General features: G+C 33.5%; 3 protein-coding genes across 3 annotated transcripts; 2 read left to right on the forward strand and 1 right to left on the reverse strand.

Annotated features, from left to right (window-relative positions):
• Positions 1-732: 732 nt before the first annotated feature.
• Positions 733-1698, reverse strand: LOC140876062 (uncharacterized). Its single transcript, XM_073279915.1, has one exon. The coding sequence runs from the start codon at positions 1416-1418 to the stop codon at positions 927-929; it is 492 nt and encodes a 163-aa protein (XP_073136016.1). The 5' UTR covers positions 1419-1698; the 3' UTR covers positions 733-926.
• A 6536-nt stretch (positions 1699-8234) lies between these two features.
• Positions 8235-14090, forward strand: LOC140875730 (pectin acetylesterase 5-like). The gene is made up of 12 exons (XM_073279508.1): positions 8235-8704; positions 8794-8876; positions 9591-9720; positions 10747-10826; positions 10957-11046; positions 11360-11484; positions 12003-12063; positions 12520-12573; positions 12693-12774; positions 12852-12953; positions 13383-13528; positions 13652-14090. Exons 1-12 carry the CDS (start codon positions 8461-8463, stop codon positions 13763-13765), a joined length of 1311 nt encoding a protein of 436 aa, XP_073135609.1. The 5' UTR covers positions 8235-8460; the 3' UTR covers positions 13766-14090.
• Positions 14091-16182: 2092 nt separating this feature from the next.
• On the forward strand, positions 16183-18586 carry LOC140866746 (uncharacterized). Its single transcript, XM_073271784.1, has 4 exons — positions 16183-16210; positions 16341-17130; positions 17200-17823; positions 17973-18586. The coding sequence occupies exons 2-4, from the start codon at positions 16386-16388 to the stop codon at positions 18584-18586; spliced, it is 1983 nt and encodes a 660-aa protein (XP_073127885.1). The 5' UTR covers positions 16183-16210; positions 16341-16385.
• Positions 18587-19983: the final 1397 nt, after the last annotated feature.

Consider the following 19983-nt stretch of genomic DNA (forward strand, 5'->3'; position numbering starts at 1 on the left):
AGAGTCGGGATAGGTTTCGAGTTTGGCCAACGCCGTTCCGTTAACGTCCCTAATAGATAGGGTAATGGTGTTGTCATGTTCGCCGAAGAAAAATTGTTAAAATGTCGTTTTTCTCCTCATTTGGCCAAGTGATTTGCTATTATGGAATGCCTTAAACGTACTACCACATCGGGATGGTCTAGGATCATTATCGAAAATCAATATGTCAATAAAATTTTCCATATAGAGTAGACGGACTCACAAATTTGTCAATGAGACGAGTTTATCCAACTTATTTCTGGAATGAAAAAAAAAATAATTCTAACACAAAAAACAGTATTTTTCATAGATAAAATTGAATAAAAAATCCATATCATAAACGATATTATAAGACTGTTTGTGTTCCGTGTAATATTCACACACATTGAGTCGGGGCCGTTAAAAGACCTTTATCGACATCTGAAAAACAAATCTCAAATTTTATATTATTTTTCCAACCTTTGTACCCTCAAATTTTAAAATAAATTTAGGTGAAATTCCTCTCACATCAGCTGAATTTGGGTTTTGGGAACCTGAATAGTGAATACGCATCCAACTGCTTTCTTATCAGTTAAAAAGACCGTTTCTTCTACACAATTTAGCCTCATGCACAACTACATAATCGATAATTAACAATATAAAAAAAGTACTGAAAAATCAAGTAAATTTTTTTTAAAAAAAATTAAAAATAGTATACGATACCCTTTTTTTTCTTCAAATTATTACATGAGTAAATAGAATCATGAACAATCCTCAATCAGAATGCTCCGTGATGTGTATAATTTATAAACTCGGACATCTAAATTTGCAAATTAACACTTAATTATGATAATTAATTAATAAATAAAATATTACATTTTTACGTTAAATTTCAATTACCATACTTTGAGAGAGACACTGGAACTGGATCAATCTTCCTCATCTCTTCTAGCTTTCTTGGTTTTCTGTTCTTCTACACTATCTTCAACCACCGGCCGGAATATGGATTCCACCTCGTCCGCCGCCGCGTCGAGTTGGAGGTTCCGCCGAGCTCGCGACGGGGACGCTTTTCTCTTAACTCCCGATTGCTGCGGCCTGGTTTTCCTAGGCGCCGGCGGGCACTGAGTCGCCGCCGGGATTTTGTGATCCGATGATGTCGGGGTTCTGAACCCATCATTCTCCTCCTCAAAATTCTCCGAAACATTCTTCACGGCTTCGTCTTCTTCATTAGACTCGATCGCTCCGAGGTTTTCCTCCGCCTGTTCTTGAGCTCCGGCGCCGGATTCCGAACCAATTTCCTCTGGGTTTTCCGGCTCGGTGATCCGTTCTTTCTGGTCTTCGTCTCCTTCGGTCGTGAATTTCGGGCTGCGGCTTTCGGACATCCTCAGAAATGGAGAAAACCCAAGAATTTCCGAGCACATTTAAGGTGAAATATCTCGAAAAGTGCGAGAGGAAATTGGTCGGGGAAGGCGATGTTGGAGATTTTACAGGGTGTTAAATAGATTCTGCTTGAGATTAAAAATCAAGAAACTGGAGGGATTAACGATTTTCCCCTGTTTCCTCCACAATTACGATCGAATTTAAAAGGGAGATTTTTTTACAGGAAAAAGAGAAGAAAATGTGTAAATGAAGGTGGAGGCTTTCGCCAACAGTACTTTTGGCGAAGGATCCAATGCGAACACTCACTCTCACATAATCTCTTACCTTTTTAATTTCAGAATCAATTTTGTCCTACTTTTTCAATCTTAATTTCTTTATGAAATAAATATTTTATACATATTATTTAGATATGTGAAACTTATATATATTGCATTAATTTCTGTGTATCTGATGAGATCTATGCTATTACGTATGTTGTGGGAGTTGTATTCAATTCTATTATAATTTGTCCAATTTGTATAATTTAAATTTAAATAATACATTTAAGTGTTGTAAATTGTATTTTCAACAATACATATAATTAGTGGTGATTGATTTGAGATTATCTTGATTGGTCAAACACTAAATTTTTATTAATAATGTGGAAAACTTTTAGAAAGAGATAGGAAAAAAAAAAGTCATTTATGTTATGCAATCTAGTGGAAAGAGTGCTAAAATGTTAAATCATATTTACTATAATAAAATCAGAGCATGTAACTTTCAGATTTCTTGTAATTTTTTGCATTTGCACACAAATCAAAAACAAGAACACGTGTGGCCCTTGGTGATGTTTTTACCTTTGATAACTTTACCTTTTTTTTTTCTTTTCATATAACAGAAAATGTTATACGAAAACTGTCGTTAGATCGTTTAACAGGTTGATCATGTGAGATGGAGTCATGACTCCACCAGAACACCTTAAAAATTCATATTTTGTTTTTAATATTAGAACCTTTTATCGAATCGTAAAGTAATGTATCTTTTAAAATTAAAAAATATTATTATTCTTAAAATAAAAAATAAATTTGGTGGATGGAGATAGCTAACATGACCCAGTTGGGTCAGCCGTAGCCATAATGTTGTGTCTGTGGGCATTAGAACATGGTATAATCTTTGGTATCTTTGAATTACTGGTGGGATTATTCTTAATCTTCAGACAATATGATTTAGAATTCTGCTTCTCATGAAATACGTTCAATGAATCTAATTTTTTTTGGGGGATGAAATCAAAATTTTCAGACAGTATGATTCCAAATTCATATTGTTTTGTAGATCTATCGCACACCTATTTTATATTTTATGTCATTTCGTTACCGTTTCGAAATAATTTTGGTACGTAAAACGTTTTTACCAACAATCTATCATATACCGACATCGCAACGATTATGATTAATATATTACTATAACATCGCGAAAAAACAAATTTATCATCTATAAAAGTCAGAATACAAATCCAAATTATACATAGAGTGGATGAATCATATGATAAACCTTTTATTCTAATGTTTGAAACCGTAAATTCGAATTACTCTATGCAGAATATACATACAAAAATTCTTTTATTCTACGTGTCGGTTTCTTTAATTTTTTAATTACACACCACTACGCCAGTAATTGTTAATATTATAATGAATAAAAGAAATAATTTATTGGATTAATCGCCGTCTAACTATATATTATAATAATTAACGTACAGGAATCTTAATTAAGCTATCTTCATCTAATTGTATGCTATGTTTGGCATTTTCTGGACATGGTTTTGGAGCCTTGTAAAGAAAATATATTGATTTGTCTAAAACGCCAATAAATTGGTCGGCTTTCCAGTGGCAAATACTCGTTCGAGTTCGAATCGAAATCCAACATGGTTGAAACATTTGTTCAAATATTAAAAATTATCTTTTCTTTTAGGAAAAAATTAAACATTAAAGTTGTAGAACCGAACGTTTGTCGATTTACTAAAAAGTAATATACCTGGTGGTAATGTTATATGCAACTCAAATATTTTAAACCGTACAACAGTTCAAACGTCATGGTTCGATGTTTCTACCAGTAAGAACCATTATTACACCAAAAAAAATATCAAAGTTATTTTAGGTAAGATGAAGTTTAGGTAATATTATTAGTCAATTAAGATATGTTTAATAGAATGTAAATGTTTTTTTTAATCTAATAGAATATAAATGTTAGATTAAAAAAATAAAATATAAATGTTTTATTTTATTTAAAATGAAGAACTTTAATTGGTCAAATGGTAGGGTTTCGAAGGCTAGATTTGATAGTAGGGGCCAATGCTACTTATTTATTATACAGGTTGAGATTTTTTATTTTTAATTTTTTATACATCAATAACTATAATTGATAATTATTTAAACCTACAGATGACTGAAACTTTGTCCCTGCAGGACTTAATATGTTTGGGTTTGACTTCATTAAAATAAAATTATAATGTCATTTTGGTTTAGATGATTTTAAATAAAAGTTGAAAAAATTATATATATATATATTATTTATCATGTTTACCCTGCAAAATTCCGACGTCACTCTTAATCATAAGAAAAATAAGGTAATATTTTGAAAATCTTGAATTTTATTTACATCATCGTGATAAGGACATGGATTGTTTGGTTTTAGGACGGACCAAATATTATTCAATGTTTTGGATTTGTGTTATTCGGGGATGGATTGTGAAAATCATGTACTTGGAAAAAATTGGCATAGTCGAATGCTTGTAATTTTACCTAAAATTATAATTGGTGATAAATAATTATGTGACTCAAATTTTTTAAAGTAAGACATATAAATGAAAAATAATTTGTTTGGCATAAAAAGTAACTCGAGTCTAATGAAAAATCCTTTTCACGAAATTAATTTGTAGGACGATTCACAAATTTTTTATAAAATTTTTAATCTATATAACAACTCAAGTGTCTTGCTAAAAAAAAAATAAAAACAACCCAGGCGTCACACACACACACACACACACACATATATATATATATATATATATATATATATATATATATATATATATTTATTTATTTATTTATTTATTAGGAGGGTAATTATTGCATCAAACAAAAATTTATACACTTTAAATCACACTAATCGATATTTTTAGTAGCTAACTAATAATAAAATTTGTATTCAAAAAATTACACCTAAATCAATTAGTAAATAAATCTAATGAATGCATAAATTGATCAAAATATTCCTTCGTAAGATCGAGGTAGCTAGCAAAAAAAAAAAAATTCCTACTGGTACAATTTGGTCCAAACCAGAAATGGTTGCGGCTGTCACCTTCAATGCTAATTAAGACAAATAAATTATCTCTTCAATTAACAATTAAAAAGACATTAATAAAGCTACGACCCTCAATATCGATCCAACCGCCACATTCATTCATTATTAATTTATGAAATATGTTTTATTTATGTATATTTTTTATATTTCCTAAATTCATTCACCATTCATATATTTCAGACACACATTTGATAAACTATTAGATTCAACGCAATAGACAAATCATATATGAGAAGCAAACTATTCCCAACTAGCCTGTAACATATTCGATCAAGAAAATGTTGATGGAAATATCGATCTCGTAATCATTTGTTCTCGTGTTCTCAAAGTTTTTCCAACAGGAGGGGGGAGAAAGGCAATTGGAGATTGATTGAGAATAATTTTAACTGGTCGACGTAATAAAATTATTTAATAAAATGTAAAATAAAAATATTAATTGAAGTTAATCACGATTCACATGAAAGTTTGATCCAGTTAAATAAATCATATGTACAAATAACGCATGTTCTTAATTGTACTTAACAAGTCAAGTCTAGATATACGAATGTAAATATTTTCAAGTTCGAATTTATTTAATAAATTCATTGTATTTAAATAATAATAGATTTAAAAAATTTATTTAATAATAACTGTTCTATTAAAAATTTAGCTTGGAAACGCACAAGAAGATGATGTCCATGATAAAAGAAATTGACATATATATATATATATAGAGTTCTTTTATGGTGCCCAACTCCATGCCCACCATGTACAATATGTGAGTTGACCAACACAGTTGATGAGTTGACTTATCACATATTGTACATGGTGGGCATGGAGTTGGGCATAGGAGTTAGGCACCATAAAATAACTATATATATATATATATATATATATATATATATATATATATATATATATAAAGTTTTGATCACATGGACAACCACCATGGGCAACTACGTGAGCAACAGCTGATGTGGCACCTTGGACATCCAATGAGTGATTGCCACGTAAGTTGTTGCTCACGTAATTGCTCATTGTGGTTGTCCATGTGATCAAAACTATATATATATATATATGTATATATATATATATATATATATATATTACATTATATGCCCACTTCATGTCCATCATGTACAATAGATGAGTTGACCGGTACAATAGATGAGTTAACTTGTACATGGTGGGCATGAAGTAAGCATATAGTGTTGGGCACCATAATAAAACTATATATATATATATATATATATATATATATATATATATATATATTGAAACTGACCTATATTTTTAAGAGTGATAAAATTGGATGAAGATTTATATAATTTCCTAGAACATGGATTATTTGTGGACCAGCCCAAATTTCTTCACATTCTTTATTTGGAATACTAGACACGGGCCTTGGAACGGACAGAACCAGATGGGCCTCCGCTGGGATTAAAATTTTGTGGTATCTTATCGGCGAAACAAGGTATTTCCAAACATGTTTAATTTTCCATTGACCAAATGAGGATGCTTATTACATCAATATTTCAAATATCTCTACTTGTTATATTTTGAATATCGTTATTTATTAAAGTATCAAGTCTTGTAGCAAGTCTTCGTACTCTTTTCGTGAGAACTAGCATCCATTATCATTCGATGCGTACAGATATTAGGTAAATCCCGGACTAACGCAGTAACTTTTAAAGACACCCCCTTGGGGCAGCAAGTCTTCATACTCGAACTTTTTTTTTTTTAGAATCTTCATATTTGAACTTATTATTGTTGGTTCATGATATATATTTTTATTAGATGCCACATGCATAATTACATCTCAAACAAACATAATTCCAAAATTGACGGAAACACTTAATACGTCAACTGATATACGATCATAATCTTGATTGTCTTAACATTTTCAAAATCATACCGAAAATCATGATAAAACACAGAACAATAATTGGACAAAAAAAATCAAGTCTCGTCTAACCGCCAATGAGCCCTTAGCCCAATGGCTAAATGTGAGGATTTGAGACCAATTGGTCTCAGGTTCGATTCTCGCTTATAATTGCGGGTAGTTTTTCTAATTTATTTAGGTTGATTTAAGTAGTTTCTTTACCCGAGATAAGCAAGTCTCAGGTCAATGCTCAAGTTCCGTCGGTTGTGTGGATAGTTTCATTACATTGTTGTAATTGATTACTTGTAATCTTGTACTTGAACTCTAAAAAAAAGTATCGTCTAGCCATTGTCATTTCTTTATAGACCGTCCAACCTAAACTTGTTCCGTGGGAATGAGGTGCATAGGATACAATTAAGAAGGTAACCGAACAAACTGTTATATAATGTAAGAGTATAAAAACCTATAAGAAGTGAATGAACAAGTACGGGTGGTCAGGGATCACATATGGGAATTTCATGCTCAGTAAAGTATGCACGAATGAGACGCTTGACTGTTATAATTGTCCCACATTGAATAATAAAACTAATAAAGAATGAATTATAAACTCTTGAGATAACCCTACCCAATAGACAAACTTTTTGTGATGAACACCTCATGAGTTTATAACCTAACATTGACTCTTGTCCTTCAATCCACCAACACAGAGAATCTAGATGTGACTTTTACGTGTTCGAGATGATACCATTTTATCAGACCTACCTTGGGCCCAGGCCCATTCTTGTGCAACTAGATAATAAACTCTTATAGGAACCACTTCAAGATGTGGATTTGGATCTAGTGCAGAGGATCCAGATGTGACTTCTACGTGTTCGAGATGATATCATTTTGTCAGATCTACCTTGGGCCCAGGCCCATTCTTGTGCAACCATTTTGTTAGACCTACCTCGGGCCCAGGTCCAGTCTTGTGCAACTAGATAATAAACTCTTAGAGGAATCACTACGTAATCGTCCTCGCTTTACAAAAAAAAAATTAACCCAAGTTGATATAAAAATCAATTAAATATTGTTATAAACCATTTTATTTTTTTATATGTGACGAGTATTACAACGATGTCACTAGCTAATCATATACTATCATCCTTCATATACTATCGATACCAAATATTACCAATACTTTCAGATATCGCCTTCATCCGTCAAAAGCCCTTTTGGAATGCTCGCTATGACGGTCGGTTCTCGAGTTGTCAGCTACTTAGGAAGCACTTCACAACTCGTTTGACTTATAATAATGACAATGCGTTTGGATTAAAAAGCTAAATAATTTATTGTTTTATATGTGTTTGTAGTGCTTTTAAAAGTTCATATTCATAGTTTTTCAAGTGTTTTAACCACTAAAAAAAAATTAGAAAATATTTTTTAAAGCAAAATGTTATTTTTTTAAAAATCTAAACAGGTTCTCTTAAAAATGCCTAACATCGAGTCAAAAGCTTTCGAATTCGTGCCATAAAATGAATTTCAGATGATTTAATTACATGCCAAGTTCACAAGTTCCAAATTATATGCAAGACAAGTGTTTTGTTTTGAGTTCATGCATATTCTGGCAGGGAGATTTTTTTTTTTTTTTTGACGGAATCTGGCAGGGAGATTCGAAGTTCGGAATTGCTACGCAATGATAACGTGTGCCAAAAAAAACTTAACATATATATATTTTTTTGAAGAGAAAAAAACTTGACGTTTGAAAGCTTAATATTCGCACGTGGTATCTTTTAGTTTAGATGTTCAGAGGAATCAAATCCCGAATCGTCTGAAAAAAAAGAAGAAAAGAATCCCCGATCTGTAAACAAACCGAAAGTAGACCAACAAATCAACTGCTCGATTCGATGCGAAATAACCAGAACCGGCTATTTCGCGGCGGCGGAGCCATTTCATTGCGGTGGTGTCCCATATTATCCAGACGAGATTGGATTATTGCCGCTGCGGTTGTGGCGGCACTCGGTATTCTCTACCTATCCATCTCTCCCATTTCCGTCTCGCGCGCATTTACGAATCCAAGTACAAATTCATCACCAGCTTCTGACTGGGTGCCTTTCACACCTTTATCTAAAGCAGGGGAGAATTCAGCCGGTTATAGCCTGAACTTTTATTTATCTCCATGTTTTCTCCTAAAAAACTAGCACTGAATCTCATTACCATTGAATATGTCGTACTTGCAGTTTGCTTGGATGGAAGTGTGCCTGGGTATCATATGGAGAGGGGTTTCGGATCTGGTTCGGACAGCTGGCTTCTTCACGTTGAGGTTTCCTTATTCTTTTTCCCTTTCTCATTCGGTCCTAATTTCTTGTAGACTGTTTGATGATGAGTGAGATGCAGTATAGGTACGTACATCACACATTTAGTCACTGGTTTTTGGTTCGCAGTTGCAATACACCTTTGAAAGTTGGATGAGAGTTATATGCGTATGGTTGAAATTCAGAATGCAAATGCGTTTTCGTAATTTTAACTATTGTCATGCTCCATCGCTGGCTCGCGCAACTGTAGGATGATAATGCTACCAATTTATATTCACATTACTAGATTGCCTGACTCTGAATAATTTTATGTTGTCTAATAGCAGGATAATTACAAATTTTATGTCCTGTATTATTAATTGATGAATCAAATGTTTTTCCGAATGCATAACTTTTCAATTATGATTTAGCAAGCTCTCCATTAAGAGATTCTGATTTAGCAAACTCTCTAATATGAGATGCCATGATTTATGCTGCTCATTGTTGCAAGAAGAGACTTCAAACTAGCTTCTCCTAACAATTTTTTTTAATGCCTGTCACGACTTGACCCCACTTATTTGGCAATACAAAATCTTATCAACGGAGACGTCATATTAGCAATTCAATTTGGTTTCAATTACAGGCTTACATCACAGCAAAAAAAGCTGATCTCATGGATTTTTTTTGGGGGTTTTTATTCTCAAATTCTTATGTAATATGCATATCTACATCGATGTTAACAGGGAGGAGGATGGTGCAATACTTTGTCATCATGTTCGGCTCGTATGCACACGAAACTTGGTTCATCAAATTACATGGAACGTCAAGTTCAATTTTCTGGAATTTTAAGCCATGACCCACTTCAAAATCCTGGTAAATATTTTTTCCCTGGACCTTTATATTTCATTGATGGCCTTGGGCACTTGTTGGTCCAGGTTAAGAAGACAAACGGTCTTGGTCCTCTTGGAGGAGGGTTCAATGTCATTGGACTGTAACAGATTCTAAAATTAACTTTTAAAAAATTTGAAGTTTGTTTCAGGGCCGTTTTTAGATTTGTATAAAGAGAATTTTGTTTAAGCAATAATTAACATTGCAATTTAAACAAAATCCAGTCGAGTGGACAGATAAAGTGATGAACTAGTGGCAACAGCGAACATAATAACATAAATACAGAAAATAAAGAGATGAGATTTATAGAGATTTGAAAGTGGTGAGTGGTAATATCTGGCTTTGTCCTCTCTTCTTCCATTTTCGAAGGTGCTAGGAGTTACTTATATGACAATGTCTTTGTTGACTTTTTATGACTGATTAGCTCAAAGTGCTTGAAACCATGAATTTGCTAATACTTTAGTTGCAATTCTTGAAACTGTGAATTAGCTCGCAGTACTTGATTCTCTTTGCTGACATGTTATGAGATTGTCTTAAGACTCTAACTAATACTATGCACTAACCTGATGTATGTTTCTCTTGGCCGGTTTTGTTAATACTTGATCTTGTCATCCCACCTAAATCTTTTAGATAATGTCCATTAATACTTTTATTTTTACTATGCATTTTTCACTTGGGGTTTGTTTGCTCTTCTTTTACATCTTGCTTCTAATTGCAATCTTTGTGTATTAACTGCCATAAATCAATATGTTACATGAACGAGCCATCAAAATTCAACAGTACAAATTGCTCAACTTTCAACGATTTTAATTGACATTCTTTGTGATGTTTTATTCCCATTACACATATTGTTTAACCAGTTTCTTTTTTCTAACTTTGATAATCCTCACATTAAATAATCTCAATTTCATAAGCATCAGCATTGATGATATATCACTTTCAAGTTTCAACCTGATGCCAAATTTCCATCGTTCGCTTCTCTAATGTTTCGTTTTTTTTGTCAATCTTCAGATTTTTTCAACTGGAATAAGGTGAAGATTCGGTATTGTGACGGAGCATCATTTTCTGGGAACCCTGAAAGTGAGCTCAAAGTAAGTTTACTAGTAGTTTACCTCTTCTTTGTAGTTGAAGATGTTACATCTTAAAGAGATACCTCTTTATGATTGGAGTAGTGTGAATATACAGAGAAGGTAATGAGTTACCTGTTCAACTGTGTCCCAGAACGGGACTAAACTTTTCTTCAGAGGTCAGGTCATCTGGAACACACTAATGCATGAGCTCTTGTCAAGTGGGATGGCTAAAGCTAAACAGGTATGTAAAGCAACCCTCAAGTATATTTTGTCTGTCAGTTTGTCTGGTGTTGTATTTCTGTAAGGATATTTAGCTATGAGGGTCAGGTGCGAATTCATCATATCTATGATACCATGATAATTTCCACATTTTTTTCTTGTGTTTTGTATTGAGTTATTGAAAACAATCGGTTGTGTCCACCTTCGTTGTTGGATCAAGAGTTTAGATCCTAGAGCCAAAAAGATGAACTCACTACTTGCTTAATTAAATGGTTGAAGCACTACCAAACATGAAAAGTTCCAGGTTCTTACACGTGCACTGTATAACTTCACAGGCTCTTCTTACAGGGTGCTCTGCTGGTGGTTTAGCCACTCTTGTACACTGTGATGACTTCCGAGAACTTCTATCAAAGGACACAGATGTTAAGTGCTTAGCAGATGCAGGTTTTTTCCCTAATGAGTATGTGGTATACATGCTCTCAGTACATATAAACAATATTGGAATCATGTTATGTTGGGATTGACATCTGACAAGTGGCCTACTGATAAAACCTACATGCTGAAAGATATATATAAATTATTCCTTTTCTCACGGTTTGGAAGTTTCCATAATTTGTGAGTATGAGAAAATGTGGAATGTTCAGTATGAATGCAACTAATAGCAATTGCTGTATCTGTATCTAAAAGCTCCTTTCAGAGGCTTTTGATTCCTGAATGTTGGTGACTTTTTGTTCAACTCAAAAATTTATCCACTCTAATTGTTTAAATCTTTTTGGGAGAGACGGTCCCTGAATTTTTGGAGATTATATAATTTTTTCCTTCAAGCCTTGCATAAATATTTCATTTGGTATCTTGATATGGCTTCATGCCATTAAGTTAAAACTTGCAGTAAATAATTTTTGCGGATGCTCATATTGATGTCGATTGCTTCTCAGTTCCTTTTATATTGACTTGAATTTTTTTTTTATCTGTGACCAGGAAAGATATTTCTGGAAATAGCACCATTGAGTCCTTTTATCGTGATGTTGTGCATCTCCAGGTTGTTCCAAATCCATATAAGCAATGATCATGCGCATGAGCAATTTATATCTTTTGTTCGATATATTTTAAGCATTTGTGTGTTTACACAATCGGAATCACACGACACTACATTTACTTGATTTTCAGACTAAATTTATGACACCCCTCCCTCTATTACTAATGCTGTTGGTAACTTTATTTTGGATTCAATATGCTCTCGTTTCCATAAAATATCGGCATAAAGATCTAGTAGAAAAACTGATTTCTGCTATTCAATTGGATTAATGTTTGAGTATACAAATTTATCATATTAATCAGTAGTTTTCCTTCTCAATAACCTATTTACCTCAAGTTTCGACATCTATGCTTGTCAAGATCTTGGAACCAAATTGTGAACTTTCAAAATTCATGAAATTAGGATTGGTTAATTTTCGTTGATTTCAAGTATTGTAATATTTGTTCCTTATGGTTGCAGGGTTTGGCTAAGAGTTTGAACCACGATTGTGTTACCAGATCTGAACCGCATAAGGTGCAACTTCTTTTCTGTTACTTGTTTAGGTATTTTTGTTTCTTAAATAGCATAAGTTGCGACTTACTTTCGTTATTACTCAAATTTTGATTGCCTAACCCGCATTTTTCTGGTACCAGTGTTTCTTCCCTCAAGAATTTTTAAGAAGTTTAAAGACTCCAATCTTCTTGGTTCAACCAGCATATGATTTTTGGCAGGCAAGTTCATATTTCAGTTCATTTCTTATTGTTACAATTTTCTTTCTTAAGAAATATTCTGATTACAATTTTTCCAGATAGCAAATATTTTAGTGCCTGATGCTGCAGATCCTCATGGTCGCTGGTTTAGGTGCAAGTTAAATATATTCAACTGTGATCCCAGCCAAATAGATGTGCTCCATGGTACTGTAGATGTTGCTTATTGTTTATTTGAATACTATGCTCCGATATTGACAGAGAAATTCCTAAGGGAATTTCAATGCTATTGCCAGTCTCAAAAATACTAAGATACCAGCAAACTCTTGGATTTTTTTATTTACCTCGCACCGGGAAAGTATTCCATTATTGAACAAAAAAAAAGACTGAAACTGCATAAACTTATTTCAAATCACATCTTCAAGTTTTCACATCCTTCGAATGATGGGGATAGATGGATAGTCTGAGAATTTGAAATTAGCCAATGTATGAAAAGCATCTATATTCCATTTTTATAGATGAAAATATCTGTGAGAATCACATAAAATACTCGATCTCTGACCAGCTCGAGTCCGCTTACACTTTTAACTCGGACTCAACAGTTGAGATATGAATGATATTTTCTCCCGCATGCAGGTCACAGAAACTCACTGCTGAAAATGCTCGGTGAATATCAGCAATCGCCAGAAGTAGGAATGTTTGTTAATTCTTGTTTTGTTCACTGCCAGACATGGATGACCGATACTTGGCATTCACCTACTTCTCCCAGAATCAACAATAGAGTAAGTTTTGTTTCATCTCCCAAGATTCACTGCGTAGCTACTCATCAAAATTTGTGTGCTTCCTAAGACATGTTTCATTCTGAATTTAATTCACCTCATCTCCTTTTGCTTTTTGTCAAACAGACCATTGCGGAATCAGTAGGTGACTGGTACTTTAAGCGAGATTCGGTGAAACGAATTGATTGCCCTTTTCCTTGCAATCCTACTTGCTATCACATGGATTTTACTCGCAGTTAATGTATTTGAAGATCACATTCAAACGTCTTCGACATTTTGCGGGGAATTAAGAATTTTTCACTCCCTCGTGCAAATCCACCAGTTTCTCGTGCAGGTTAGTGCACATATTTGAAATCCAGTGTTCAAGGATGCTGGTTCATAGTACTAAGCAGCAAGGAGGACAAAATGAAATATTTTGTAAATTTTTGCAGACGAACTATTAATTATCTCTTGCTTCTGGACACGTGGTGAGTGTGCGTTTATATTATGTAATGTTAAGGCTAGGAGCATTATAGCATCAAGGAATATCTTGGATCTCAATTCAGTCTTGTTTAATTAATTTTAATCCACATATTTGTTCTTAATTATGCATTTCATCATTGTTGCTTATCATATTTCATGAAATCGGGAACCACACGCAATGAATTGGATAATTTCCAATTAAAATTTTTTGTATATCATATCATTATCATATTATTAAAGAAGAGCACTACTTAGTAACCGAATTAAAATTAATTTGGTGAATCCAAATACGAAATATATTAAAATATCTTTCAAAAAGAAAAAAACAAAACAAAAAACAAAATTTTTATCTCTATTTCAAACTTTATTTGTTAATGATTTTTTCTATTTTTGTACTTTCGTTTTATTTTCAAATTTAAATTTTATTTGAAACAAAAATATAGTATATGTATCCATTAAATAATATTCATATTTTAATCACACACAACGTGTTACGTGTGTACAGACATGACTAGTTTAAATTATTGTACCGAGGCTAAACTGGCTTTTAAAATAATAAAACTTCGACAAAAAGAAACAAAAATTAATAATGTCTTCAATGTTATACTTACACATGTAATATACGAAATCAAATACTTTATAGTCAACCTTATATGCAAGTGAAAAATCACACAGAAAAACTAAATATTTTTTGTATTTAAATAAATCATTTATGTCTAATTATCCTTCTAACCTTGTAGAAATTTAACGAGTCATTAATTTACTAAAGTACCTCTAAAATATATACATATCGAGTAAGCAAAAACTCTTATGAAATGATTTCATATGTCAATTTTGTGAGATAAATCTCTTGTTTGATCTCATTCATAAAAATGTATTATTTTTTATACAAAAAATATTATTATTATTTATTTTATATATGGATCGGATTGAGTGATCTCACAAATATATATACATATATCCATTAGACGTCTCAGATAATAGTGCACTAATAGTGCACTTAAGTGTCGAGTAGAAAAAGATGTTACCTGGACACCAAGACCAATTCTTTTTTCACCTAGAATTATAAAAAATTAAAAAAAAAACCAATTCTTTCCCTTGTAAAATAACAATCATGAGAATTTCTTGTTCCAAAAGCATGAAAAAACAGAACAAAATCAAATGGCAATAATCTCAATATATCTCAAGGAAAATTGAGAAAAGGCGGAGAGGGAAACGGTTGGCCGTTAAATTGCGAGTCTGGCGCGAAATCTAGAAAACTACAGCTACCACCAAATTATTTACCACGAAAAACAAAATAAATAAATAAATAAATAAAATTTAATATTTCATTCTCATTTGTTCTTGGATCAAAACATGGATGCGTAGAAATGGACACAGAGAAATAATCACTTTTTGCATTCCATGATAGAAATGTTTTGCTCTTAGAAGTCTTGGAACATGCGCTTTGATAGTGTCTCCATTTTGGGTTGGTGAATTTTCGTCTCTTTTTCCACTTTGATTTTCTCGAAACATTTCTGTCATCTATCGAGGCATAAGTTGCCATACGATGTATTTGCTGTGTTTATGATGACAAAGATTCGAACATCGTACTGTTCTAAGATTAGATCATATGTGATTTCGACCGTGATGTTCGTTTATTGACATTTCGATTATCCAGGCTTTGGATTTCAAAGAACTCTCTCTGTACTGATCGAAGCTCTACTGCTGAGTTTGGTTTTTAGTATTGATAACAATGTCCCAACAACCTGGAAAGAATTTGCAAAACCAAGACTCCATTATATCACTGGAGGATCATAAGCCAGGATGTATGAAGGGAATATTCCATCATTTTAATCATCATAAATGGCATCATGTGAAGAAAAGGCTCCCTCACAAGAGGCACGGGACCGGGAAAAATGCTGCTGGTAGGTCGATTTTGCACCTCCCACGTCTTTCGTTTTGGTATTCTATGATGTTCCAACTTCCAAGTGTGTGCATACCAGTTGTAACATGTCTTCGAGTTTGTGTGAAACTCTATGCAAAGCTTTGATATCTAGTTTGATGACTCTTTTTTGTGAGTTGGTTTCCAAATTGAATGAATTATCAGTTTTTAAGGTTGGTTTGTTTCATTCTTATTTTGTTTGTGGATTTCAAGTGAATGGAGATCCAGAGAGTAGCAGAGCTGCTGCTGATGGGGATGAAATACAAGAAAATTTGGAAGCTGCAGTGGAAAATTCTGCTGTATGTATGAGTTCTTTCTTAGTCTTTACCATCTTTGTGACCAGGAGCAAACCTTGTAAAATTTATGTGAAAGTTATTTTGATGAACTCAATTATTAACATTATGAAACAAATTTTTTCAATGTTATTAGGCTGAAACAAAAGCCATAGACCTTGGTCCAGCACACAAAAGCTCCATGAAATCTAGAATAAAAGCCTTGATTGCTGAAGAGATGTTGAAAAGGAAGGGCAGACATCGAAGAAGCTCTTCGTACCCCGCAAGGACTCAGCTCGAAAGAACTAACTCCATCCATCGTCTCGAGCAATCCAATCTGAGACCATTTTCAGCTAATATGAACTCTAAGCAAATGGAGGCCAACAAACGTACTAGTCATACTTCACTTCAAGAATCAAAACTATTTCTTGATGCGCTAGATTTACTCGACTTGAGAAAAGAGGTGTTCTTGAAAATCTTGCAAGATCCAAGTTCATCATTAGCTCAGCAGTTGCACAATAGGCGTGCCTCCAATTCCAAGTTCCGGTTAACCAAGTCCTCGTCGTTTCCTGCGACTGTTTCATCTGGCGGAAGAGCTCTGAAATGGAACCGTTCTTTCAATAAACGAGAAAATGCATCTTGTCTGAAAGAGGAAGATGAACTTCTGGACTGCATACAAGTGACAGAAGACTTGTGTAAGAATTTGGTATCATCAAAAGGTATGATCACAGAAAATGGTATTCCTCACCAGTTCTCAATTGAGCTCGATCTTTCTGACAGTGCTTCTCCGACTTCATCAGGCCTACCGAAAAAACGGCTTGATGGTAGCAAGGTTGCACTCAAACACTTCAAAAATCTGCGGGAGAAAATAAAACATGTAATCCTTGACAGGAAAAAGGAGAAACATCGGATCATTATGGATGCCACCCTTCATAAAATTCCCTATGGTCTTCGAGTTTCTAAGGATCAGCACGATAACTCTAGCGTGCATCAAAGCGTAAAGCACAAAAAGTCAGGCAAACACCGCTCTAGGAGTGGTTGTCAGAGTGATCAATTAGGTCTCGTTTCTGGTACGAGCCCCCTCGAACATTTCAAGAGAACATCATCGTTCAACGAGTCGTTAGATAGATATAATCACTTGCTGGAGATCAGTTGCAACAGAGAAGGAAAAGAACATGTTTCTGAAACATTAAGGCTCAGACCGACAGATTTGCCCTCACCGGTTCTAAGCAGGCCTGCTACTTTAGGCAGGATTCTTTCACTCCCTGATCTCAGATCTTACTCTTCCTTTCATATTGAAGATTCTCCCAGCACCAGTCCTTTGAATACTTCAGGTATAGAAAGTAACAAGATTCGCGAACGGAGGCCATCAAGTTTAGGTTCGGATGATAAATTTCAGATATTTACTGTTTCGGAAAGGGGCAGTCTAGGAAACTTCTCAAGCGATGCAGAGACTTTTGAGGATGCATTCGATTCTGCGATAGGGGAAAGCACATCTTACAATGATTTGAATTTTGAACCTGATCTGAATTCTGCTGTACAGCCAGCAAGGCAAAGTTTGGTTGCTGATGATTATTATGACTTTAGTTACCAAGAAGACAAGATTGACCCCATAACCAATGTGGTATCTATATCAGAAGGTAAAATCTGTCAACTGGTCTCCCTCAAAATTCATAAACGTTTTCATATATAACACCGAGAAGTTTGCGTTTTTCCATGTAGAACTTCATGTATTTTCATTACACTACTGACATTTAACATGTGACTAAACTGTTATTGAACACAACAGATTCAGAGTTGACACAAAATTGCCTCTTTGAATACGAAGAAGACACAGCCAACATTACTCTTGGAAATCAAGTCAAACAACTGTACAAAGAGTCTTTACTTGATGCCAAGAATGTGATGGAGTTCAACTACGTTAAACACGTGCTAGAACTATCTGGCTTCTTTGGAAACCAAATTCTAGGAAAATTGCAATCTGAGAGTCCTCTGAACCCTTCGGTATTCGATGAAGTCGAGGGGCTACTGGTTTCTCGATCCGAGAATACCACAAATGAAGAAGGTGTGACCTGTGATCACCTTCTTCTGTTTGATTTGATCAACGAGGTTCTGTTGCATATCTACGAGAGAAAATTTTGCTACTGGTCGACGCCCTTGACATGTCAGTCTCGTATGCACACGACGCCATTCGGTCGCCATGTTCTCGACGAGGTTTGGACAGAGATCAGTTGTTTCTTGAACTGGAAACCTTATTTTGATCAGACTATTGATGATGTTGTGAGCAGGGATTTGGCTAAAGATGATGGTTGGATGAATCTTCGATTCGATGCCGAGTGTGTTGGGATTGAAGTTGAAGATTTGATATTCGATGATCTTCTTGAAGAGATCATATTCACTTGAACTTGTTAACATGGGATTTTTCCAGGTTTCTCCCCAGAAGTTGCAGGGTATATCTTGTTATGTGCATGGAACAGAGTTGGAAATTTAGTATTAGTGGATTTTTTTTTAGGAAATGCAGTTAGATATAGACATTTTCCGGTGTGAATCTACGGAAAAATATGCAAACCTCACATGTATTAAAAAATATATATTTAAGTGCATTTTTAGGATAATACGCCAGAAATAACATCTCATTTTTAAGGTTTTTGATAGAATAAATCGCATTTAGACGGCATGTAAAAAAAACAAATGAGTTGAAATTAAATCTCCACACGCCAATTAATTAGTTCACAAGCTATGGTATGATTTATTTGTATGTTGACTTGTTTACGTTTTTCTTGTGAAATGAGAATAAATAATTATTCAAATTTCAAACAGAACGAATAAATAAAGATCGCAAAATAAATACTTCAAAACTGTGTAAGAAAACTGGAAAGTATACGAGGTTCTATATTTTTATTTTCAATCAAACTTTATATATAACCTATTTTATTAAATATATAATCCAACTTTCTATTTAATAAACCAGTGCCATCTTACATTGGACTTACAATAGTGATCAAACACGACATTTAGCATTCGTATAGATGATCGTATCCCTTGTATTTTATGTGCTTGATAATGTGTAAGAGATGTAAGTATCAAATACATTAAATATAAGAGAATATAAGAGAAGTGAATGCAGGGATGAAGCCAGTATATTTTTTAGAATACTATTAAAATAAATATTAACAATTATAAATCGAGTAGACTTGTAGTTTTTTCACAAAAAAATAAATTATTAAATAAAACCCTAAAAAATTAATAGGACCGTGAGAGTTTTTGGTTAAATTAAAAGTGGCAAGGTATTTAAAATTATTAACAAATTAAAAATTTCTTAATAAGAATAGATGTAAAAAGAAGAGACTACGAGGAGTTGAGGGGACGGTCACGCCCTCCACCCCTTTTTGGCTCCGTCTCTGAGTGAAAGAAAAAAATAACCAGCAATGAAACACTAAATATTCTGAAAAATGTTATGAGAATAAGAAATTTAGAAAAAATGATTAAGAAGTGAACAAGTTATATTTAATAAATAAAGAACCTGCAATTCAAAATTGTATATTTAAAGCAACAAAGAAGGTCAAAAGATGCAATCAAATAAAGTAAGTTTGATCGACGCAAGTTAATTAAACGACAATTTCAAATCCAATATTATTTACACTTCAATATGTTAATCACATTCCGCTTTGTGTATAAATATTTTTAGTATTCATGCATGGTAAAATAAAGAATAAAGCGTGATTAACAAATATGGGAGGGAAATAAAAATTGAAGATTTTACTCACTCTCAATTGAGCACACCTTTCAATAAACATTTT

The sequence above is a fragment of the Henckelia pumila genome, chromosome 1 (assembly GCF_033568475.1).
Source record: "Henckelia pumila isolate YLH828 chromosome 1, ASM3356847v2, whole genome shotgun sequence".
NCBI classification, from domain to species: domain Eukaryota; kingdom Viridiplantae; phylum Streptophyta; class Magnoliopsida; order Lamiales; family Gesneriaceae; genus Henckelia; species Henckelia pumila.